A 26,236-nucleotide genomic window follows, 5' to 3' on the forward strand; every position below is an offset into this window, starting at 1 on the left:
TACTTGCATTTATCAAGCGTCTCATCAGAAACATCTCAAAGTGCTTCACACGATAAATTACTTTCTCAAGTGCAGTGTAGGTATGGCTGCCAACCCTCCAGGATTGCCCTGGAGTCTCCAGGAATTAAAGACTAATCTCCAGGACACTTCTGCGAGCAACACCCGGGAGAAAAATCATAGCAGCGTTAAAAAAATTATTTGAAGACTTCTGTTTATTAGTTATAACAATATTGGACCAATGGTGGGAGTGTGGGGGTGGAGTGGTTGGAGGCAGGAGGTCATGTGATGAAACCTCCAGGAATATGTCCAACCAGAGTTGGCAACCCTAAATGTAGGGAAATCTAAAGTTGGGGGGGGGGGGGGGGAGGAAGAAAGAGACAAACAGCTTCACCTTCAAAGACTGAAATCTCTGAAAAACATTCCCAGAGTCAAATGGCTGATTCTCAATAGATGTATTTTATTGGCGATAATCAGACTGTTCCCTTTTACAATAAATTCAGTAGTTCGAGATTAAAGAGATACATAATATTGCACACAAATTCTGAAGAACTAAATATTAATATTGCGCAGAAAAATGATCACTACAGCATTGTTGTTTTTACACCATGGAACTGAAAGGAAAAGCTTCAATATGTTTACAGGTCCATCTGATTACAGTTAAGACAAGTTGCTTTTTATCATTTTTTTTCAAATTTGTTTTTTTTTTAAACTATTACATAGAGGAATATAACATAGGAATAAATGTGCACATGCAAAAACAAGCAAGAGGTTTCTTTTTTCTTAAAAAGTTTTAATTAAATTCCCAATGGACTACTCTTAGAGCTGGGTTTGCCGAATGTAATATAGTCCTTGTATTAAATCTCAAAGTTTTGACAGACTTTTTTTTTCCTAAACTGAATTACATTTTTTTATATATATATATAACCCAAACTTTCCCGTTGAAAAATTAAAGTAGGTACACAGTAAATTTAGCCTGGTTACATCTTCCATGGGACTTCGGGTTGTTTTATTCACAGACAGTAAAACAAACAACAGCATTGTCAGAGAGGGCAAAAAAAAGACAGGAATCCCCTTTCGAATTGCCCTTTTACATTATGTTCACGGATTTCTAGATAAAATATCCTTTTATCTCACGATGAAGCCTGTGCTTTAGTCTCATTTTCTACACCCACATGTACAGCTTTTTAAAAAAATTATTCAGTACATTTCTTTTTTAAACTCAACTCAGCTAAAATGGACGGCATCAATTGAAAATTCCAGACGTGTCTTCATCTTTAAAAAGTCAAATATGCTTTTCATATATATATTTTAAAACACACAGGAAGAGGCAGATGGTGTTTGTTGGGTTCTGTAAGAAACATTCATTGTGGCTTCCTCACCCCCACCCCAAAAAAAAATAGTGCATTACCCTTTTAAATCTGCAGATTCTTGGCATGGAAATGGTTTGCGTGAATAGGGAAGAAAAAGGGAATGAATGACTTTTTAATTTTTGTATCACTAATTTTAACCAGCTTACTGCAGACAGAATCATCATTGGTACATTGGTTGGGAGGTGTTCTTAACTGAGAGGAGCTAGTAGTTTATAAGCAGCTTTGTGTGGATTTTTTTAAAAAAAGAATTCAGAGTCGTATAAATTCTAGGAGTTTAACACTGATTTTGACTTCTCCACCAAACAATTTTGATCACAATGTACTTTGTATGGCAGCTGCAACAGGAAACTTCAGGAAAAAATTATGAATGGATGGATCCCTTTTTGATAATACTGTACTGTTAAAATACACATTCAAAAGTCAACAACACAGCCCCAGCACTCCCAGGAAGGGACGCTGGTATTTCTGTGTCCAACTATTTTGACAGCGTAGAACAAGATTTTGAGATGGTTAATGAAGAGGAACAGGACAAACGAGCGTTACAGCAAGCACCCAAATTAGGTCACTATCTGGAAGCAGAATAAAGTTAATGGAGTAAGGCCACCTCGATAAAACACGGCAGCAATCGAGAGGTTTTTTTTATGCTTCTTATGTGGTACGGTTTACAAGACTCTCATTAAACAGGTTCTTAATTCCCTTGACTAATGCTCATTAGGTTTTTATTGCTGTGTAAACAATTCAGAGTCTTTGTGAACAGTTTTAGGCATCACAGGCCTCCGAGCAGCCCTCCGAATCCGGTCCATATTTTTCAATCTGCCAAAAAGCAGAGGTTCATCTCCACCCCACCCCCCGCCCCCCATCTCCGTGTGTGATGCCCACAAAATCCGCAGTACGTATGGGAGCAGGAAACACGGTCTAGTGTTTTCTTTTTTTTAACGTCAATGGAGCTTTCGTGTACAGTCTCTCTCAATACTGGCCTCCACGTTCACACAAACATCTAGTTTGGCAAAATCCAAATAGAGTGAATCAGAAACAGGGATTTCAGAGAATTTTTGTGCAACCAACCATTCACTGGTCAGGATTCTGCAGTATTAGTCTTGGTAAATGGAGCAGGGGTGAAAGGATTAACACTGGGTTAGATGGAAAAGATTTCTGGTTTCTTAGGCAAAATTAGGATAAAATCGTACAATCGTGAAAAGGAAAGCACAGCCAGAGGCCACTGGACCCATTGACTAGTGCCAGTTCTACTCTGGCCCAGATTTCCCTGCCCCCTTTCCCCAGATTCCCGTTCACATTTGATCCTTTGGGAGGAAGAGATGTAAGTCTCACAATTTGGATGACTTGAGCAGCATTTTCCAACTGTAGATAGTTCATTCGACCTCTGAACTGGCCACTGTTTGCAGGTCAGGATTGAAGAGCTGAGATGTGTGATGTGAGGATGAATATTGTGGAATTCTGCCCCATTTCCTTTGGAGATCAGGGGGTATTTATACAGAGCTTTCCCCCAGGAGATTAAATGGGTGGGTGGAGCCCATAATAGGGGAGAGTGTACATGGGCTGTGGAAGGAGATTAAATGGGTGGGTAGAGTCCATGATGGGGTAGAGTGTACATGGGAGCGATAGGATTGATAGGCTGAATGGTCTTTGTCCATTCAGTGTTTGCTTCAATGTTATGTGTGAATGAACGTATTAAAAGAATAAAATGGAACACAACTGGAGACCCACCCTCTCCAACAATCGGACAAAATGGGAGCTCATCGGGACAGGCATCGAGGAAGTTCAAAAAGAAAACAACAATTCCTGAAAATCTCCCAATAAACCAGAAATGAATTCAGCCCCTTCTAAAAAAAAAACGTGAATTCTCAATAAAAACAAAAAGGAATTGTTCCATCATCTCTCAGAAATACAAATAAAATCGAGCATGAGCCCAGATGAAAGTAAATGGAGTGCAAATTAACTCTATATGTAAACATGTCATCTTACTGCTACAATACTGGTTAGAGTTGTGCTTATAAATTAAGAACATAAACTATAAATCTATATAAAACACTGATCATCTACAAGACAAATAAATTATAAATTAAGCTTCATGAGAACTGGTCTCCCGCTGGACTTCAGTTATGTTTCCTATTCCCTAACAGCCACTAGTGTTATGATAAAGTGTAATACAGGTTCTGTACTGAAGACAAATGTGATTATAACACTGCTGTAATGAAAAAGTGCAGTCTACTCCTTTTGGGGAGAGGGTCTTAAAATAGCAAATTAAACTTTTTTGGGAGAAAAAAAGCCTTTTTGTTTCTAGTAGTCTATAAACATGCCTACACTAACAATATTCCCTTTACATATCTTTTCCTAATCTGCTCTCTCCCACACCCATATCAATGGTCAGCCTACAAACCTGGGGCAATGGGAAGAGACACAGCAGATTAAAGTATCCTAGAACCAGGCTGTTGGCAATCTCTTTATTTAATGTGGTATATGTATGTGCAGGGAGTGGGGCGGGGGGGAACAGTGCAGGAAGGAAAGGGTTAATCAAAGCCCTCCTTAGAGTTTGAGAACACCAGAATTGAGATGCTGTAGAGTCTCCTTTATACAGAGGACTCTATATCCCTGATGCTTTGGTCACTGCAATTCAATGCAGATGTACTCATCTTGTGTCTATTCCAGAATTCATTGTTTATTTCAATGTCAGTGCTGTTGTTTAAGTTGCTAACCTGTCAACTGGAGAACTGCCAAATCACAGGCATCGAATGCACAATTCTGATCCTTTCTTTTCCACTCATACTATCACACAAAGCAATGATTTCTCTTACTGTACAGGTTGCTTGACATTCTAACAAGAAAAAGTATCTGATCAAAACAGACTTCAGTTACTTCCTCCGCTAATCTTAACACCTCACTCAATTTGCACGGTTAAAAAGTTTTAAAAGAATTACTGACTACACACGACATCACAAGTTAACCTGTTCAATCTGCAGGTTTTACCATTTGAAACACTGATCCATATTGGAAAGATCCAAAACCAGATACCATTAACCCAATATGCACATCTCATATATGTGCATACATTATACACTGGCCCATTATGGGAACTACAGACATTGTACACGCTGTGTTAAAGACCCTCCCACGTGCAAATTGACATGCCTTGGGATAGGATGTTTGGGTCAGTCCATTATCATCCTATCAAGCTGGCTATATGCACGTACATTTAATATATACATATACACACACACACACATGCACACAATACATACAAGCCAACCAACTTCCAACATATACGCACACAGGGTATAACTCAAGTATTCTACATCCCCTCTGCTGTACACAAGGTCAGATCTGCATGGGCACTGGGATATCATACACATGACTAACATACTACTAACATCGCCATGACTTCTCCTCTCTGTCTCTAACAGATGGCTCAGTTAATCACAACCCTTGCTTGCCTCTTACTCCACCTTGCTTTGAGTTTGGCTTTTCTGCAGTTTTCTCTTTTTTGTGAAGTCTAGATTGGAATTTATGAGCCTCTATGCTGGCAGGGGGAGACCTCACACACCCCACCCCAAAGTGTACACAGAAAATGCTCCCCCCCCCCGCTTATCCTAAATCTACTTTTTGTTGGAATAATTGTAAGATCTGGTCCCCACAGTGTGATCGAGCAGTTTGTTTTTTTTTTGCTTTCCTTCAATTGTTGGGAATTGTGCACAATTTTTAGCTTAAAGTGACGTTGCTGTATAAAATGGCCACTAATGCAGGCATCATCTTGCGTGAGGCCAAACTGCATCAGTTGTTATGACAACAGATGTATCCAGCAGTGAATCAGTCTGAAATGCAATTAATGTACCTGACTAATATACTGTACAAAAAGCTCAGCGGTGGGTTGAGTTACCGGTTGCATGTTGTAACCCATAGAACTGGTTATAGTTGAAAGGCAATAGGACGAGTCCCAAAGCAAAGTGTAAATGCTTGTGGAGGAAAACATTTTGACCAAATCAGCTGCAAGGGATGTGCTAATGAGAAACACCTACACAGGCAGTATATGTAACTGTGGTTCTACTGAATATAATAACAGCCAATGATCTGTCCAACATATCCCCCCACCCCGAGGAGTCTCTCCCTACGTTACTCGTACTTCAGCCTCATCGTAAAATCGTTATTCCCTTCAATCCAAGCTTGCTTTTGTTTGGTCCCCACACCATCGGGTTTGACCTCTTGTGGGAATTCAAAGAAAGGAAAAAAAAAAATAAACGCCCTTGAAAATGACAGAGAATCTCGACAGCGTCACATTGCCTGAAACATGCTCATGAAACGAGGTGCAGTAAATTGGCAACACAAAAAACACAGCCAGTCCCAGCTCTGCATTGCTGCAGCAGTAGTGCATTAATTAGCTACATTCATCCTAATGTCTAAGGCAACCACACCTGATATTTAAGCTTAATAGAGGCTACTCACACTTCCTTTGGTTTGTTAAAAAGGCAATATCCAACTTTACCCCCCTCATTTTGTTCCAATACTCAAAGGGGGAGGCGTAGCGTCACGATATCCTGATATCGCACAACATGCAGTGGTCTAATCTTCTGCCTACCTCTATGTCACATGGGTCCTGACCACTGCTGGAAGGGGAAAAGATCTAGTAAGACCTCAACTCTTTACTCAAAGCAATATTATGAATATCAATATATCGTGATTCTCTATTTAAAAAAAAAAAACCACAATTATCCCATTAAAAACCATCGGAAAACTTGAATTGATGGTTAAACAGGAGCTCACTGGAATGTAGTACAGATGTGTCTTATATTGTAATGTAACTATTACAGTGATCCTTCCTTGCCATAGCACACACTATGATATAGGTCACTGTCTTATACACTTCTTTTTCTGAATGGCTCCCTGATTGGGTAAAGTACACAACACTTTCCAACAGTGACATGTTCCACTTGGAGAGCAAGTTTCAAATGCATTCCGAAGGAAGTCCCATTGAAGATTTCTGCTCGTAAACATGTACGCTCGGAAACCATCACTTGCATGTCTAAAACACACCAGTACTGTGTGATCAGAATTGACCCACTGTAGTGTGCACTTAAAGATGGATAACTTCCAAGAAATACTATTTAAACCAGATATTGCCTTCTTAAAGAGACAGATCCCCTTTTGTTAGCCTTGATAGGCTGTGTTTAACAATTAAAACAAAATCCCTTTAAGATAACTTTCAGTTTCACTCATCACAACTTCTTTATACAACTCAATGTTTCATTGAACAATTTAAATAATGCTATAGCTACAAATAAAGTGAATTGGTCTTTAGTCCAAGTTCTGTATTTATATTTTGTGCAGGGATACTTTTTGATGTCCAGTCTGCATTGACTGGTACAAAAAGGATGCTGTCTCTTTAAATGTAATGGATTTCTATTGTTCGTGAGTCTCGTTCACAGTTTGCATTGTATTCCATGGCAAACGCTTAAAGCGTCTGATTGCTCGACAAACGCCTCCCTGTCTGACAGGCTTTCACACTCAGAAGCAAGTTTCTTGCATGGATCATCTCAAACATGTTTATCAGTTCCTGCTTTAAGAGAATTTTGGGCAACGGACAAAAAGAAATATTAAACTGAAGTTCATCATGAGAGGCCTGACAATACCAAGAAATGGCGCATTCAATATCCACCTCTTAACTGGATCCGGAGTGTCTACCAGTAATGTATGAGTTTGGCCTCCAAAATCCACCTCAATACAGCTCCTTGCTCCAAATGGTGCCACTCTGTTGTATGACCTTTTGCATTTGTTACTCAGTTGAGACCTACCACCGCTTGCCTTGTTAATACTGGGGCCACTTTGTGCTGTGGACCAGTTTACTGAGCGGAGAGTCAGGCTAAACTCACTTAAGTTGCCCCCCTCTTCCAACTCTACTCTGCCTTGAGCAGCTGTCATCATCTACCCCTGGACTGACTGAAGTTAAGGTTAGAGTACTGGTGTGGTTAGTGTTGGAAATCATAGAATGAAAGGTGTATTTTCTTTTGAGAACAGGATGAAAGTTTTTTTTTTTTTTGACAAAATGTACTCTAACATTAAGTTCCCCAGGAGGCAAAACATCTGTACCTCATAACCATCTTAGTCCCTGAACCAACTAACTTAATCAGCAATCTGGACACTGCTCATGGGGCAAATCCTGGTCATGGTCTCGAGTCTACCAGATGCTTCCCAATTATATAAAACCTTGCAATGAGAATAGTATAAACCAATTCTCCCAATAGATTCCCAATTCCAACCTTCAATGTGCAGAAGCAGCAACATCTAAGGGATGATCCACAAGTATATCCTTAATAGCAAATCGGTCTCCAAACCAGCCCCTTTTCATGGATATCAATGCACTCATATTGTTTTTTTGTTTCCTTTTCTTAACAGTAAGCTGCAAATCTAGCCTTAAAATGCGCTTTTAAATTTAATTTAAAAAAATTAGTGGAGGAAGAAGAATGGAATGACAAAGCAGGGTTTCTCCCTCAGACTTGTAAGCAGGGTGACTGGAGGCTGGTCAGCTCAGAACTCAATCTTGCACGCTGGGAACGACTCATCCTGCATCACGACAGTACTGCTGCTGGCCAGCACCATGATGTTCAGCTCTTGCTGCCGCTCGTGGGTCTGTTGGTACCACTCTCGCGTGACCTCTGTGTCATGGGTTGGTATTAGCGTCACCTGGAACGAGGAAACAAAGTCTCTCTGTTAAGAGAACGGCGAGCCAATTGACAACAAGAAGCCTTTCATAGCAAGCAGTCAAAGTCTAAAGAGTCCAAACACTGTGAAACCCATGTAATGTCAAGGCTTTTACTCCCCCCAGTTTTCTCCTTTGAAGATGTTGACTCCACTGGGGTACAGTTCTATGGGCACAGTAGGATAGTAGGATATAACAGTAAAGAATCAGTATTCATATCTTTGCATTGTAGGGTAGACGGACAGAAAATGTTGCCGTCTGTGACGTCGTCCAAAACTAAAGGGTCATAAATATAAGATAGTCACTAATAAATCCAATAAGGAATTCAGGAGAAACTTCTTTACCCAAAGAGAGGTGAGAATGTGGAACTTGCTACCACACAGAGTGGTTGAGGTGAATAGCACAGATGCATTCAAGGGGAAGCTAGATAAACACATGATGGAGAAAGGAATAGAAGGATATGCTGATAGGGTGAGATGAAGAGGGGAGGGAGGAGGCTCATGTGGAGCATAAACACTGGCACAGACCTGGTGGGTTGTTTCTGTGCTGTAAATTCTATGTATTCTGTGTGATAAAGACTAACACATGGTTTAGATTGGGTCGTTAGGATTCCGCAGAGCAATGCTAAGTAAGCAGGACACGTCAGGTTATTAAATTAAGTTTATGTAAGAATTATAGCGAGTTTGGAGACAACATATCTACATTTCAGCTGGTTTTCATTCTGCTAATGGGTCATGTTTTGGAGGCCTAAGATGTCTCAAACAGGCGCCAACAACTCTCTGGCATCTCACCCAAGAGGCTACTCTTCATGCACGAGGCTCAATGGTGAGGGGTTGACAGATGCCATGAGGCCCATTAGATTTGGTTTGCTCCGATTTCCTCAATGCCAACACTGCCACCAAGCAGGGCTATGTTGCTATGGTGCTCTTCAGGCAAACATCGGACAGCCCTCGACAGCAGCATGGGGCCCGTTGAATGCAGCAAGACCAGCGGTTCTGACTCGTGAACCAGAGATGCAAATCTGACCGGTTTGGGTGACGTTCGCCATGTCTTCAGGAAACTACCAGTTGAAGCTCTTGTCATTTCATCAAGTGGAACCATGCCAATAGTCTCACTCCATTCCGAGCAGGTTCCAAGGGGTTGTGATTAACATGGGTGGAAATTCTTTGATGTCCACCTTTTTGTTTTAATATATCTTCAGTTTCAATGCATTTACTTGGATTCTTCTATGGCTAACTTAGAATCTTAGAAATCCCAATTAAACTACTGACACAATAACAACAACAACTTGCATTTATATAGCGCCTTTAACGTAGTAAAACGTCCCAAGGTGCTTCACAGGAGCGTCACCAAACAAAATTTGTCACCGAGCCACGTAAGGAGATATTAGGACAGGTGACCAAAAGCTTGGTCAAAGAGGTTGGTTTTAAGGAGCGTCTTAAAAAGGAGAGAGAGAGGTAGAGAGGTTTACGGAGGGAATTCCAGAGCTTAGGGTCTAGGCAGCCGAAGACACGGCCGCCAATGGTGGAGCGATTAAAATAGGGACGCGAAGAGACAAGAATTGGAGGAGCGCAGAGATCTGGGAGGGCTGGAGGAGGTTACAAGGAAACAAGATCTTTTTGATGGACAATTTGACCAGGGCAGGGGGCGGGGTGGGGGGAGGAATTCCAAAATAAAGAAAATGACAAAAGTAGGTACACACCTGAAGATTGTTCCCCCACTGGGCCTTTCCTTCCAAAAGAGCGTCCAACACAGGCCGACTTGGCTCTCCACTTCCAGGGTCGTTCCCACTCACCACGTAATAGGAGGATCGGACCCGCTTGAAGAACTCCAGGTCTACGTTTTTGCCGCTGCAGTGGTTGGGAATATACGCCAGGTCCACGTACACTGGGGGGCCTGCGGGTACCCCAGAGCTGGTCTTTGTATTGACAGAAGCTGTCAATAAAGGCAACAAAAAAAAGACAAAGGGTTATAGATTTAATGCGTCCAGATAGTAAACATCACATTGTCCAAGGCTGCAGTTACTGAGCGACAGAGCAGTGGTCCCATGTGCCTAAACACATCGGAAACTACTGCTCCCCCATATTAGCAGTGTGTTTGTATGACAGTGGCCTGACCGCTACCTTAAATAAGGAGAAACTGTTTCCGCTAGCAGGAGGGGTGGTATCCAGAGGGCACAGATTTAAGGTGATCGGCAAAAGAACCAGAGGGGAAATGAGAAGACTTTTTTTTTTAAACGCAGTGAGTTGTTACGATCTGGAATGCCCTGCCTGAAAGGGCGGTGGAAGCAGATTCAGTAGTGACTTTCAAAAGGGAACTGGATAAATACTTGAAGGGGAAAAATTTGCTGGGCTGTGGGGTAAGAGCAGGGGAGTGGGACTAATTATATAGCTCGTACAAAGAGCCAGCACAGCCACGATGGGCCGAATGGCCTCCTTCTGCGTTGTATCGTTCTATGATTCTATAACGGAGGTGTTAACCAGTTCATTTTATAAACAGGTTAGCGCCTCCATTAATACAGCAGGCGTGTCCGCTAACATGCAACAGCAATTTCTAGCCTAATATACATATTTAGTTTGGTGTGTTTAGTCACTCACTGGTGCCACTCTGCTCCAGATTTAGTTTCAATGGTTTTCCATATATTTTGTGTAAGAAGCAAAGACCGACATGCACTTCACATCCTCAGGATGGTTCAAAACACTGCACAACCAACTAACGTCTTATTTTTTTGATGTGCAGTCACTGGTGCTGTGTCAGAAACATGGCACACAGCAAAATCCCACAAACAGCAAATGAATGGAATGACCACCTTAACCTGACGACGTTGAGCAGGGCACGAGGAGAACTCCCCTGCTCTTCTTCGAAATAATGCCATGGGATCTTTTACATTCACCCGAGAGGGCAGACGGGGGGCCTCGGTTTAGTGTCCTATCCGAAAGACGGCACCTCCGACAGTGCAGCACTCCCTCACTAATGCATCCGATGAAGCCGCCTGCAGTTATGGATGATACGCAGTGGGCATCGGTCTGTACTGACTGCAGAATTCCTCCCCCCGCACAGATAATGATTTGGGGTTTTTTTTTTCCTGTTTATAAAACACTATGAATTACGGAAGCATTAAAGGGAGACTGTTCAACTGGCGGGAAGGGGGAGAAGCCCACAGGAAATTGCCAGCGTTTGACTTGAACGGTCAGCATTCCGTTCCAAACATAGTAACATAGAAACATTAGGAACAGGAGGCCATTCAGCCCCTCGGGCCTGCTCCACCATTCAATTAGATCATGGCTGATCTGCACCTCAACTCCATTTACCCACTATTGTTCCATATCCCTTATTATCCTTACCCAACAAAAATCTATCGATCTCAGTCTTGAAAGCTCCGAATGACCCCCAGCATCCAGAGCCTTTTTGGGGAAGAGAATTCCAGATTTACACTACCCTTTGTGTCAAAAAATGCTTCCTGATTTCACTCCTGAATGGCCTGGCTCTAATTTTAAGATTGTGTCTCCATGTTCCCGATTCCCCCACCAGAGGAAATTTTTTTTGTTGTTGAAAAGAAAAGACACCATCCTTTGAAAAATAAATAAATTGCAACGAGATGTGACAAATCTCATCACACTGGCTAAACCAAAATACTGAAATGGATGGAATGAAACAACAGATGTTTAATGCTGATTGTTGGGAGTTTTGTAACAAGTGGTCATCGCAAAACCTTAACAGTACTGACCTGCCTTCCAGTGGAGACGGTCAACACAGCGTTTGGTCACTGGTTGTACTTTAACTCAGAATTGGAGCCTATCCTCATTATTACTCACACAGTTCTTACCTGAATTAGATTTGATCCCATTAACCATGCCTTTTCCCGTGCTGGGTTGGCTAGATCTGGAGATATCGTCCCTATCATCAATTCGGGAGGAATGGACGTCGGTGGCTTTGGAGGCTCTCGCTGGTTTATCCCCTGCGTCTTTCTCCTTCTTCTTCGTAGACGCTGCTTTCGGAGATCTTTCCGTTGCGTCTTTAGGCGGTGATGGTTTTGCCGGGGTGGCTGGGTGCTTTCCCTTTGAATCGGACTTTCGGCCAGGAGAGGCCGACTTGGATTTGTTGGTCATTTTCCTTGTGCTCTTGACTTTGTCCTTCAAATCCTTCTTCATCAGTTTTTCAGCCTTGCTGATGTTTTGCTCATTGGCAAGCACCTCAGGGTCAACCATGCAGACATCAGGCTGCGGAGGCTGTGGGTGCGGATCCATCATGGGGGCAGGGGGTGGGTCATGACCTGGGCGTGTAGACGAATGATGGGACGAGCCGGTGGTTTTGTCCACGGGGAGGTAATCAGCATCTTCGTCAGAGTCTATGGCTGCGTCTGCGGTGATAGACGGACACTCCTCTGTTTCCGGGGGTACATCTGAGTCAGAATTCAAGGGAAACGATTCACTGCCAGATGTGGGAGGGGTGTCCTCACCTACGTTTTGGTGTGTATGACTGCCACTGGCATGGGGAGTGCACTGCTTCTGCACAGATGTGTGAACCTCGTCCTGGGAGTGGCCATCATCGTCGTCGTCGTCCGACAGTTCGTGGGGACTTGGGTTGATGAAAGAGGGAGAGAGCTCATCCTTTTTGTGTCTGTACTCACTTGACGAAAAGGTCTGCTTGTAGTCACACGTAGCACCTAGGCACCCCTCCAAGTCATGGGCAGCGTCTCCGTGCTCCTCACCCGTCATGTCCCTCTGGAGATCTGGCAAGAACGGCCTGAAAGTTTGGTCAGTCGATGTCAGGGAAGAAGGGCGGACCAAACGGTCACTGTCCTCTTCCAAGTAAGATTTGTCGCGTTCGGAATCTGGGCTGCTTTTCTCATCTGTTAATTCTGAAGCGCTAAACGTGTCTGTCTCTTTTTCTGGGGTACTTTGCATCAGCAACGGGCTAAAGCTCATTTCTGTAGGCCCGTTGGCTGTGGCTGCCTCCTGTTGAGGGGGAGGAAACGAGGTCAACATCTGAGGGACTGAAGCTTTTCCTGCCACCTGCTCGAGCTGTGGTGCCCCCGTTTCCGAGGACGCTGCTTCTTTCTCCACTTTGGTTTCGACCGTGGCAGAAGAAGAGGCCGACCTTTGGCACTCGACTCTGCAGGATAACGTAGAGTCTTCAATGTCACACAGGTACGCCGAGCTGTGTTCCACAGGGGGCGGTGATGGGTCCTCAACCTCAGTAGACTGAGATATGGCTTTATCTGCTGGAACTAAGGGAGACACTTCGTCTAAACTTCTTGCTTTGGCTTCCACGAGGGTGCCCGATGACAGCGATGTTGCATAAGAAGAAGGAGACAGATGTGTGTACTTGTCCTCTGCTTGCATCTGGATATGGGGCGAGGCACAGTCACTTGGTGAAATTTCCTCTGAAGGTGGTACATCTTTCAATAAGCTTGCACTTTTAATGTCTGTTGTAATTACTGGTGGGAATGGTTTCATTTCCTGGAAGGGGCTCAGAGGTAAAGTTTCAGAACTGACTTTCTGTGATACTTCTAAATACTCATCCTTAACACTGCCATCTTCAAGTGTCACACCTGAAACACTAGTTGAAATAATTCGCTCTTCTGTAAACGAGGAATATTCAAACTGTGCAGTGGACGGCTTCTCTTCCTTTGTCATATATGAATGTCCAAATTTGGTTGCCCATTGCTCTGGCTCAGCTGCAGGTGGCCACTCTGCGCCAGATGAAAGTAGCTCTTGGCCTTTGCTACGAGTAATTGCGTCAGGGCTCTGCTGCCTGCCCTCCACCTTCCCCTCCTCGTGTTTGATTTTGTCGGGATCTTTCCCCTCGTCAGACAGTGGTTTGGCCGGTTTGCTGGTGCGTTCAAATTCAGCGGAGGTGGGCTTTTCCAGCTGTGGTTCTCCCTGGCCTTCAAGTCTCGTGAAGCATGCGTCCCTGTCTTCCGTGTAAGGATATTTAAGCCCACGGGAAAAGCTCTCCGGCCTCTCTTTATGATCACTTGTACACGAAATGTCCTTTTCCTCGTGGCAAGAAGTGAGCTGCTCTTTCTCTGATTTCGCCGCACTAAGCTCTTTCTCGGTCTCCTTGCTTTCCTCTAGCTTTTGCCCGCTGCTTCCTGCAGTCACGGATCCAGATTGTTGCTCTGCCAGAGGTTGCTGGCGGGCACTCGGAGCGGGAGCTTTCCCACCCACGTCTTGCATTTCTGCGTACGAGCAGCGCAGATCCCGTTCTTTGTAGGGATCATCTGACGGAGATTCTTTCTCCGATTTTTCCTTAGCCCCTTTCTCTAACTCCGAGTCACTGCTGCTCTCGTCAACTTCCTTCTCGTAATACCCCAGAACATTTGAATCCAGCTGTTTGCGGCTCATCGACGTGTACTCCACACCCGTCGCAAAAATGTTTGTGTCTAAATGTGGTACTTCGGTATACAGTAGTGAACTGGGAGCCCTGTCTCTCGACTCAGGACTGTTTTGAGATGATGCTTTTCTCTCTTCAGGTGAGGCAGGATGAGGAGAGCCTGCTTTCGTTTTTCCATCCACACTGGTCTCCAATGTCGTTTCAGTGGGTTGTTTGTCCTTTTCCTTCGCATCAGACCCCAAAGGACTGGGTGGGGTTTCTTTTAAGGTTGGAGAGGGCGATCTACGCACGTCTGGGATTTCCGCATATTCAACAGTACCTGCTGGCCTCACTTCAGTTTCTCCAGGTGAGAGGTGCGCTGATGGTTCTTTTCCCAGTAGGCTACAAAGTGATGAGTCCTTTTCTATTGGTGACATGTGGAGCGTAGACTCCTTTTCTGTCTGCCCGGCCTCCCAAGCCACTTCATAAGGCAGCACTTGCTGTTGCGACAAATAATCAAAACCTTTACACTCAGTTTCCTTCTGTGACTTAACTAGGTTTTCAAGCCCGAGAGCAGTTACCTTCTCGTCTATCTCTGCGTAGGTGAAGGCCTTCTTCTCGGGATCCGAGACCCTTTCTTTCTTCATTGAAGAATCTTCTCTCATTGTGGTTTTGGAGTCCTCTTCTGTGTAAAGTCCGGGACTGATTGGTTTTGGCTCTTCATGGGCCACAGAGTGGTAATCTATTTGAGTGAAAGTACCTTCTAACTCTTCAGTAGGAGAATGTGTTGATTTGCTGAAAACATGAACTTGCTCATCAGGAGGAAAACCCTTACCACAAGTCACTGTCTCACTTTCCCTCAACATATCAGCATATTCATAACCATCTGGAGGAGGATACACTTCCTCTTGTCTCAAAGGTGTTTTCTCCTCTTTACTCACTGCATCGCCAGTAAGACTGTCTAGCCGTGTTTCCTCCTTCACTAGTTCTTCCCCAGTTGAGTCTTTGAATGTTTCTTGTGCTGTTCCTACTGTCGAGGATGCAGCAGGGACTTGGCGCTCTTTGGCAGTACACGTATACTCTGGGTGAGCAAGAGTCGTGGCTGAAGACTTCAGCTCCAGAGATAGATCCTGCTTCTTTTCAAATGTACTGGTGTAGTCAGATGGAGCCTGACTGCTTTCTTTCCCAATAGTACAAGAGTAATCAAAGCCGACAGAAGATTTTTTCTCTTCGTCTTCATGGTAAGGGTACTTTTGTTCGCTTACAGTCTCTTGTTTTTCCTTCTTTCCAGTTAGTTGATCCTTTAGTTGAAATACGTCAGTTGGAGGATCCTCTGGAGAGGACATCGGAGATGTAAATGCAGCATCTTTTGCATCCTCTTCCAAATAATACTGAGATTCATAAGAAGGAGGATCCCATTTGCTGGGTTCAACTGCAGGCTTTGTGTCAGTGCTCACTTGTTCGGTCTTTGTTTCAGAATGGCTACCAACTCCTGAAGGGGACAACTGACCTCCTTTAGGGCTTATGTGTCCAGTGTGTGTTTCCCATATATCTGGTTTTGTAGTAGTGTCTGTCACTTTCTCATCTGGAATATGAAAGCATTCAGCTTCGCGCTTTTCCTGACTTTCAAACGTCGTCCTACTTTTGGGTAAACCAATCTCTATTGCAGGTTCATCTTTCAGATACAGTGAAGGCTCAGACTGTAACAGATAGTCCCCTTTCAATAAACTATTTTCTTTTACTTCTACAGGTTTTATTTTGTCTGCAAGAGCACTCTGATGATCCATGGGTGAAATGTCCTTGGGGGTAGGTTGTTTTACAGAAAGTTCTCCCTCGCTTTTTGGTGTTAATTTTTCCATGGTTGGGGTTAACTCACTCTCCAGAACAGCCTTGCCTTCCATAATCTCATGGAGATCTTCGTCTTCTGAGGAATAGGCAGTCTCACCTACTCTTTCTCCTTTATCTTTTAGTACATCGTGTGTCTCACTAATGTACTTTTCCGGTGTATCGATTGGGAAGTATTCAAATTTATATGTTTCTTCTGCCACATCTTCTCTTGTTCCAGGTTCCTTCTCTGGAGTGTCTTTGGAAAATTTCTCTGTTGCTGTTTGCTTTTTCTTAAGTTCTTCTTCTGTTGCTATACATTTCATTTGCTGGACATCTTTATCCACTTTTTCTGTTGTGTGTTCCTTCTCTAGCATACATTTTTCCATCTTTTCAATATCTGCAGGTTTCTTCTCTGGAGCCTCTTGTTCCATTTTCCCAGGTGCTACAATGTCTCTCTCTAGCGCATCTTTTCTCAATTTTTCTTTATCTATAAGTTTTGTCTCCAAGATCTCTTTGTCCATCGTTTTGTCATCTGGAGATTTCTTCCCAGGTATCTCTTTGTCATCTGGAGATATTTTCTCTGGAATCTCTTTGTCCATCTTTTCAACATCTTCAGGTTTCTTCTTTAAGTCCTCCTTTTCTACTTTAGTCATTAGGTCCTCCTTCATCACCTGTTCAATGACTGTAGACTGCTTTTCCAATACATCTTTCTCCATCTGTTCAGCAAAAACAGATTTCTCCTTCAGTTCCTCTTTTTCTACCTTTCCAACATCTCCAGGTATCTTCTCTATCACTTCGCGTTCAATCTTTCCAACATCTCCAGGTACCTTCTCCAGTTTCTCATGTTCAATCTTTCCAACATCTCCAGGTACCTTCTCCAGTTTCTCGTGTTCTATCTTTCCAACATCTCCAGGTATCTTCTCCAGTTTCTCATGTTCAAATTTTCCAACTTCTCCAGGTATCTTCTCCAGTTTCTCGTGTTCAATCTTTCCAACATCTCCAGGTATCTTCTCCAGTTTCTCGTGTTCAATCTTTCCAACATCTCCAGGTACCTTCTCTATCACCTCGTGCTCAATCTTTCCAAAATCTCCAGGTTTCTTCTCCAGTTCCTCGTGTTCAATCTTTCCAACATCTCCAGGTTTCTTCTCCAGTTTGTCGTGTTCAATCTTTCCAATATCTCCAGGTATCTTCTCCAGTCTGTCGTGTTCAATCTTTCCAACATCTCCAGGTATCTTCTCTAGTTTCTCGTGTTCAATTATTCCAACATCTCCAGGTTTCTTCTCCAGTTTCTCGTGTTCAATCTTTCCAACATCTCCAGGTATCTTCTCCAGTTTCTCGTGTTCAATCTTTCCAACATCTCCAGGTATCTTCTCCAGTTTCTCGTGTTCAATTATTCCAACATCTCCAGGTATCTTCTCCAGTTTCTCATGTTCAGTCTTTCCAACATCTCCAGGTTTCTTCTCCAAATCCTCTTTTTCTACCTTTCCAACATCAATAGATTTCTTTGCAAGCTCCTCTTTTTCCATAATTTCAGCATCTGCAAGTTGCGTTTCTAGGTCCTCTTTTGTCATCTTTTCAGAATCGGTAGATTTCTTCTCTAGCTCCTCTTTTTCCATCCTTTCAACGGCTACATGTTTCTTCTCCAAAATCTCTGGTGCCATCGTTTTAGCATCTGCGGGTTTAGGCTCTGCGATCTCCGTTGCCATCTGTTCAGCGGGTTTCTTCACTAGGTCTTTTTCCATTTTTTCATCATCCACCACCTTTTTGACTGGGACCTCTTTTTCTATCTTTTCCAGTTCTGCAGGTTTCATCTCTGGGATCTCTACTTCCATCAGTTTGTCATGAGTAGGTTTCTTCTCCTGAACATCTCTCTCCATTTTCTCAGTTGCTGCATGTTCCGTTTCATGAGCGTCTTTTTCCATTTTTTCTGTCACTCTCAATTCCTGCTCGTGCATCATTTTCTCTTTTGGTGTCAGTTCAGGTTTGAAAACATCCGAGTCCAGGACGATGGGTGAGGAAGGTAGAAAAGATTCTTTGAATAACTCGGGTATCAGTGGCAGGTCACCGATAGGACTTTGCCTTGAAGTAGGTAGAGTTGCGTCTTCACTTTTCCCTGGTCCCTCAGTGTGCAAGGATGTTTTTTGTGCAGCCTGTTCGGCTAGTTCTGCTTCAACAGAGTCAGTTCTTTCCTCAACAGGTGATTGGTGGAAAGGTGTATGTCCAGCACTGGTTGGTGCCGACTGAGTTGGCGAGGCCATTTTTACCGTGCTATCATCGGGACTGATGCACCTGTCGTCGCTTTCGGGCAAATCCGCATCAAAATGTAAGGAAGGCTTGAGTTTATTATCAGTACTCTGAAAGTCAGCACTTTGGTTACCGTTAATATATTCACCTGGCAAATAGGGAGCTGGCATGATCTTTTCTGGGAACATTGCAGCATATTGTTCTTTTAGTTTTGTTGGAACCTCTACGTTTGGTGTCTGGTCCTCCTCCTCCATTTCCTCCTCTTCCTCTTCCTGCTCCACCATTTTAGCAACTACTTCAGCAACAGGGTGAAAGTCTTCTGAAGGCGGAGATTTGAAGTACTTGTCCTCCTCCAGTGAGGATGTTGGCGATATCGTGCCTGCGGAGGGAACGTAATCCCTGCCTTGAGTCGCCTCCGTTCTGGATGAAGCCATGCTGTTGACCGTGTCCAATAAGAGCGAGCTCTTCCCAGTTTCTTCGGTCTGAGGCGCTGTTACTGATGCCACTGACTGGTCTTCTGCTACAGACGTAGCAAATGAAGAGAGTTTATCGCACTCGGTGATTGAAGCAGCTGACGAGATATGCTCCTCCTCAGCAAGTGGTGCAGCGACTATCTCTGAGGGATAGACAACAATTTCAGGCTCCTCTCTAATGAATCCCTTAGCCGCCATCTCTGCTCCTGACATCGCCTTCATTTCTTTCATTCCATGAACTGTGTCAAACGATCTTGTATCGTCCGGCACAGAGATGTCATAAGTGTCAACTTCATATTTCAGGTGAGATATTTGGTCTTCTTGCTCGTCATGAATTTCTTCATCAGAAATGGTTTGTTCAGTTTCAGAATAGCCAGGGATAGTTTCATCCTGGATGTACGAAATTGGCTCACCTACTGCTCCTTGTGTAGTTGGTAGTTGAGTAGCTATTGTCATTTCCTTAGTCTTAGCCCCTTTGGCTTCTTGTGTTACAATTTCCTTTTTCTCTGCTGGAGAAGTTTTATACTCAAAAATATCTTTGTCTTGTTTTTCAATGTACTGATGCTTGACTTTAAATTCATCGTGAAGTACTTCTTCTTTCTCCTTAGTTTTTATTTTTTTATCTTCATCTACGCCTTCTACAGTTTCTTCTAGTTCTGCTTTTTCTACCACCTCTTCACCCTCACTTTCTTCGACTTGATCCCTTGTCTCCATTGTTTCAATGTATCTTTCACACTTTTCCATTTCTTCCACTTCATCCTTTCTTCCAATCTCTTTTCCTAGTTTCTCTGGCGTTTCAACTTTTTCTTTAGCAAGGTATTCTTCCCCCTCTTCATCAAGTTGAGCTTCTAATCCATCCTTAATTAAACTTTCTTCTTCCTTTTCACTCCTCACTACTTTTTCTTCCAATTCGCTCATTTCCAATGACTCCTCCATTGCAGCACCTTCATCTTCAAACTTCTCGGCCATTGGCCCAGGTTGGCAAATAACCTGCTCCTCACGTGGTGATTCTCCTTCCACATCTGTAGTATTTATTCCCTCATCTGGAGATTCAAGAGGAGCCTTTGTGTCGGGAACAACTGGTGTAATTATCAGCTCCTGCTGAGGAATGGGCTCAAGCTTATCTGGTAGTCTTTCTTCCACGGTAGTTGTTTCTTCTGCATCAACAGGTCCTTTGTCTGGTTCTGCGCAGACAGCTTCTGCCTTGGATTTCTCTTCGTTTTTCAGCTGCTCGAAGTCTTTGGTCAGGTCTTCTGGCGTTGACATTACAGACCTCTCCTCCTGTAATTCAGTTGCCACTTGTTCTGCTACCGTTGTTTCAGGTGCCACGGGCTCACCCTTTTGTTCTACGGTGACCTCTTTTGCAGCTTTTGCTTTAACAGAGTCTGTTTTTTTCCCTGGTCCTTTTGCCTTGTGTAAGGTTTTTCTCACCTCTGGCGTAAACGGTTTTAAGTCTGCTTTGAAAGATTTCTTTGATTCCTTCTTGGCCTCTTTCTCCTTCTTTTTCTCATCTTTCTTAACTTCCTTTTTCTCTTCCTTCTTTATGTCTTCTTTCTTCACTTCCCTTTTCTCTTTTTTGATCTCTTTTTTCTCTTTGTCCTTCTTTTCTTCCGATTTTGCCAGTTTGTCTTTGGTGTGTTTTTTGACGGTTTTTTCTTTGACTAACTTTTTCTTTTCCGTTTTTATTACGTCAGTTGTCACTTTCTCCACTTCTGTCTTCCCCTTTTTCTCCTCTTTCTTTTCCAACTTGATTTCCTTCACTGCTTCGGTCTTAACATCTGGATGCTTTGTGACCATCTCTTCTGTCGTTTCCTCCTTTTTCACTAGTTTGGCAGCTGAAAGCTTCGGTGAAGATTTGAGGCTTTCTTTGCTATCAGTCCTTTGCCTTATTTTTGTCTGTTTCACAACGGGAGGTGGTATGCCAGTAGAAAGGTCCTTCTGCGTGGCAACGGGATATTTCAGAAAATCCAGATGTTTCAATTTCTCCAGCCCTTCCAAGATTTTGTTCTGTGGAGCGTTGCCGGGAAACAAGACACGAACTATTTTCTCTGTAGGGTTGGCGGGATGCCACACAACTAAAGCTGTAATGGACGTTAGGTAAGGGACTGAAATCTCGCCTTCCTTGCCATTTGGTAGAATGATGCCAGTCTTTGCTTTGCTGTTCCCTGCCCACTTTTGCATCAGGAACTGCATTTCCTTGCTGTCTTTCACTGGGTTGAGGATGTACATGTCTAATCTCCCGACTCCCATTTTGTGGAACAATGGGATTGGGTCAATTGTAGCACCAACGACCCTGTTGAGAGGTTCTGGTTTGACTCCCAGTTTGGTCAAGTACTGTAGCGTTAGACAGGCTTCCTCAATGCTTCTTTTGACCTTCATCGAGGACTCATGCATTTTCAGTTTCTCAGGGACATTGAAGAATACCACTCCCAGTTCAGGAGAGATAAGGTTCTTGATCCAGTCACTGTACGTGGTGGATCCTTGTGATTGCTCCTCATCCTGCTCAGCAATCTTCCTCTGAAGCAGTCCATTAATTCCAGGTAAATTATCCGCGCCAATGTGCGTCAACAGTATGGAGTCAATCCTGTCCAAGTGACGGACCAGCTTCCAGAAGCAGGACTTCCTCTCAGATCCTCCATCCACAAGGATGTTGAAACCATTCACGGCAAACAGTGCCGAGTCTCCTCTTCCACCAGGGAAGATATAACAGCATGGCTTGGACAGTTTGAGGAACCCCCCAGAGGTCGGAGGCTCCAGCAGGTCAAAAGGCGATGGAACCTCGACAGATTCTGTGAGGTACTCTGTAAATTCAGAGACGCCATCCATCTCTGGCAGCACGGGTGACGGGTTCAGTTTAATGCCGATAAACCCCTGGAGACTGTGCTGCTCTAGATTGCTCCAGTCTCCTTCTCCAGAGTGGCAGATGGTAATACAGGCCTTGGTGTCGTTGTCTGTGCTGCCCAGTAGTTCTGTGACCTGAATCAACAGCAATTAAAGAGTATTAGACAAACTAGGAATATCTTCATCCACCCACTAAAGTACAAGTCAGTCAGTTCTGGTCTCCATATTATAAAAAGGATATGGAGGCACCAGAGAAGATGCAAAAGAAAATTCACAAGGCTGATATCAGAACTAAGAGGTTATACTTATCAGGAAAGGCTGAACAGGCTGGGGCTCTTTTCTCTAGAAAAGAGAAGACTGAGGGGTGATCTAATAGAGGTCTTTAAAATTATGAAGGGGTTCGATAGGGTAGATGTAAAGAAGATGTTTCTACTTATGGGGGAGTCCAAACTAGGGGCCATAAATATAAGATTGTCACTAATAAATCTAATAGGGAATTCAGGAGAAACTTCTTTACCCAGAGAGTGGTTAGAATGTGGAAGCTAGATAAGTACATGAGGGAGAAAGGAATAGAAGGATATGCTGATACGGTGAGATGAAGAGGGGAGGGAGGAGGCTCGTGTGGAGCATAAACACTGGCATAGACCAGTTGGGCCGAATGGCCTGTTTCTGTGCTGTACATCCTATGTAATATTTAAAATGTTGAACACGTATCCGTGGTTAACAAGCTAGAATTGTTTGTACAGAACTAACTCTTTCGTTGTTAATGGTATTTTTCCCCCCTCTCTGCCAAAGGCACTGACCTATGCTGGGGGTGTAGATCCAACCGCACCAGAATTCCTTGCCCAGATGACATTCGTCATGGATGGGCCTGGACAGTCGGTCACTCAACCGTGGAAAGCATCACAGCGGCGATCAATCTGTCCTGACACCTACTCTCCAGCAGGAGTCGCTAGATCAGCAGTGGGAGTCTTGGCTGATTATTCATCTCTACCCCAGAGGTACCAAGACCAAACCAACTCCATCCAAAGCAGAGATCAGTGAACTTGGCACTGACCAGGAACCAAACCTGCTCTGGATGGGTCAGCTACTCACTGCTTAAACCAGAGTAATTAGTGGAGAAGTGTTTTGAGACATTTCAGAGAGATGTATACACCCGAATCAGTCTTTCCATTACCCACCCTCACCCTACTGCTGCTCTCGTGCATTCATGAGGAGTTTAGCAATAAAGAGCAGTGGTTCCAAGCTTAAAAGTTCATGCAAGTCATTCTCACCTCAGGGTCTGCAAAAGTCTCAATAAATCTTTGAAAAGAGTAGGTTCCAGTCTGCAGAATGAGGTCTCCTCCTTGATCAGAGGTTTGCCCGCAGAGAACTAACAGCTTATGACGGGATGTGTCTGTCACGAGTGAGTGAACCTAGAAGGTCAAAGAATAACACGATTGGAATCCAGCCACCCAGCTCCATCACCACCACCAACACCAACACTCACCCCCCAACACGCTGCCTTCTGCCTCCACATCGCCCTTGAGCCAGTCATGGAGATGTTGCTCGTACAGTGGGCCAGACAACAACATTTCAGGGACCTCCGACTGTCAGTCAAACCAAGGCACTGGCAAACAAAGAGGTCCAATTGCCTGTCAGTCACCAAGCTGTGTTGAAACTGGTCAGTGAGAACTCTTCAGGCCCAAACTATATATCTTACATAAAGTTAGAAACTATCAGAACTCCTGTGGCATTGCTCGTGGTGGGGCGAAGGAGACGCTGTTTTATGTAACAGTGCGTTATTACAGTCACTGATTTACAGCGACTCGATAAGTCAAATTCTGTTCTGTCGAATCAAGAAATGGCGTTGGGGGAAAGTGTTGCAGGAAGTAAGTGTGACATTTACAGAAAGTATGCACTGGACACAAAACTTTTAATATATTTCTATCTGTAAGTTATAAATCTCCCACCTCTCGCTATCAGAACCTCTCTTGCTTGTATTTATCAACACAGTATTACTACATTTATTGGAGCCCTGCTCCTCCTTCTTGCCCTCCCCTATGCTCCAAATACACCATTTGGAGCGATTTTTCTCCTCAATGTTTTTTCGAGGCTTGGCTCTTCGCTTCATGGTCTCAAAACAAACAAATGGCTCCGTTCTCCCCTCCCAGCTCCAGAATGCCATGAGGTGACTAGTAACCTGCTGTAATGTCACTCACTGCAATGGAAAATATAACTTCTACAGACAACATCGCTGTCTTCAATCAGGTACCAATCTCGCATTGAGTGGGTAAGCTGGGGACTAATGTCCAGGCTTCTACCTACACAACTTAAACTGGCTGCTGACTAGGGTGGCTCACTGAACAGTATTTCCCCTCATACCCTTGATGGCATGACTCGTTGTTTAGGGAGTTGAGTCTAATCTGTAGGAATTCTCTTCCTAACCCCTCCTCCTTGCTACCTCTCCTCACCATCAAAAAACCCCCCTCAAAATCTACCTCTTCGTTGGTGTTATGGGGAAAGAGCAGGGGGAGTGGGACTAACTGGATAGCTCTTTCAAAGAGCCGGCACAGGCACGATGGGCCAAATGGCCTTCCACCCTCCTAACACCTGCCCAGTGTTAGCGCCCCTGCCCCTTTGAAAAGCACCTTGGGATGTTTCGCTACATTAAAGGCCGTACACAAAGTGGAAGCTGCTTTTGAATCTGCCGCACTCTGGGTGGCATGAAGGGGCAGAGGGGCACTGCCCAGCTAGGGCTCTAACTGTTCAACTAAAACATCTGCAGAACCAAAGATGAATGAGGCTAGCAAACACGGCACCAACTTTAAAATCAGTCAGGTGAGCCAGGCGTCAAGCAGAAAGTGGGGAAACCAATTTAAATAACTATACAGATGCACAGGGAACTCCGAGTCTCGTTCAGACGGTTTGCGATCTTGCTTCCTGTCAATCAGGGTGGGCGTCTCAGCGGAAATGGGGATTTCTTCACTCTTGGAAGCCCTTTCCAGCAGGAATCACTGGAGATTGGGGTTGCCATCCCTCCAGGAATTAAAAATTAATCTCCAGGACACTGCTGAAAGCAAAAACCTGGCAGAAAGATCATAGGGGCATGAAAAAAATGGGGCCTTTTTTTCCCCCATTTTCTTTCAACACTTTCCATTTATTAGTTAAAAATTTTTGGAGATGGAGAAAAGAAAAGCTGTTTGACTAACAGTCAAGATTAATCCAATTGGGTAACAAAGGGTCTGTTCCCTTTCCAATTGGCCATGGGAAGGCAGTGCGCCTGGAAGATGGACCAATGGCGAGACTGTGGGAGCGGAGCAGTTGGAGGCAGGAAGGTCATGTGATGAAACCTCCAGGAATACACCCAACCAGAGTTGGCAACCCTAACTGGAGAGCAACTGGGAGCGGGAACCCCGTTTGTTTTAAGTTTTTAGAGATTAAGATCCAATGAGAAACTTTAGTCTCCTTATTCAACAAGTTAAACCGCCAATGGGCCAATTTCACAAGTGCATGTTTTAACTTACAGCCGCCATGATGGGACTTGAAGGATTAAGTCAACATTTGATGCTTCTCAAAGGCAAGTTATACTGGGGAATTTATGGAGATATGTTGTTTGAGGGCACATTACCTTAAAACTAATGACTCAATAACTAGTAACAGATTTTATTTTATGCTATTCATCTCTGCACCTTGAACAGGCTGGGGCTCTTTTCTCTAGAAAAGTGAAGGCTGAGAGGTGACCTGATAGAGGTCTTTTAAATTACGAGGGGGTTCGATACGGTAGACGTAGAGAAGATGTTCCCACTTGTGGGGGAGTCCAAAACTAGGGACCATAAATAACTAATAAATCCAATAGGGAATTCAGGAGAAACTTCTTTACCCAGAGAGTAGTGAGAATGTGGAACTCGCTACCACAAGGAGTAGTTGAGGCGAATAGCATAGATGCATTTAAGGGGAAGCTAGATAAACACATGAGGGAGAAAGGAATGGGAGGATATGCTGATAGGGTTAGGTAAGAGGGGTTGGACGAGGCTCATGTGGAGCATACACACGGTATAGACCAAATGGCCTGTTACTGTGCTGTTAATTCTATGTAATTCTATGAACCATTCAGCGTTACCTCAGAGGCGACTATATCTTCAGCAGGATTAACTAGGACCACGGTCTCCAGGATATCACTCCTGTGGTGAAGTGTCTTCTGGCCTGGAACAAAAAAAAAGATTTTGATTGTAGAAGCTTCCGAACTGACCATTCTGCACCAGATATGACGAGTCAAGGGTTCCTCTGCACGAGAAGGACTCCAGACACCTAAACAACAACTTGCACTTATGCAGCAGCTTTAACGTAGTAAAATGTCCCAAGGCGCTTCACAGGAACGTTATCAAACAAAATCTGACACCGAGCCACATAAGGAGATATTAGGACAGGTGACCAAAAGCTTGGTCAAAGAGGTAGGTTTTATGGAGCGTCTTAAA

General features: G+C 43.9%; 1 protein-coding gene across 1 annotated transcript in view; it reads right to left on the reverse strand.

Moving 5' to 3' along the window:
- Positions 1 to 448: 448 nt before the first annotated feature.
- LOC137304783 (microtubule-associated protein 1A-like) overlaps positions 449 to 26,236 on the reverse strand; it is a 45,689-nt gene continuing 19,901 nt past the window's right edge. Inside the window, exons 2-6 of the mRNA XM_067973497.1 lie at positions 25,882 to 25,964; positions 23,054 to 23,194; positions 11,903 to 21,914; positions 9,779 to 10,011; positions 449 to 8,060 (exon numbers count right to left, since the gene is read on the reverse strand). Of these exons, the coding sequence (XP_067829598.1) occupies positions 7,905 to 8,060; positions 9,779 to 10,011; positions 11,903 to 21,764 (10,251 nt within the window). The 5' untranslated portion in view covers positions 21,765 to 21,914; positions 23,054 to 23,194; positions 25,882 to 25,964 and the 3' untranslated portion in view covers positions 449 to 7,904. The remainder of the gene's footprint in view (positions 8,061 to 9,778; positions 10,012 to 11,902; positions 21,915 to 23,053; positions 23,195 to 25,881; positions 25,965 to 26,236) is intronic.

Source organism: Heptranchias perlo, chromosome 38 (assembly GCF_035084215.1).
Source record: "Heptranchias perlo isolate sHepPer1 chromosome 38, sHepPer1.hap1, whole genome shotgun sequence".
NCBI lineage: Eukaryota > Metazoa > Chordata > Chondrichthyes > Hexanchiformes > Hexanchidae > Heptranchias > Heptranchias perlo.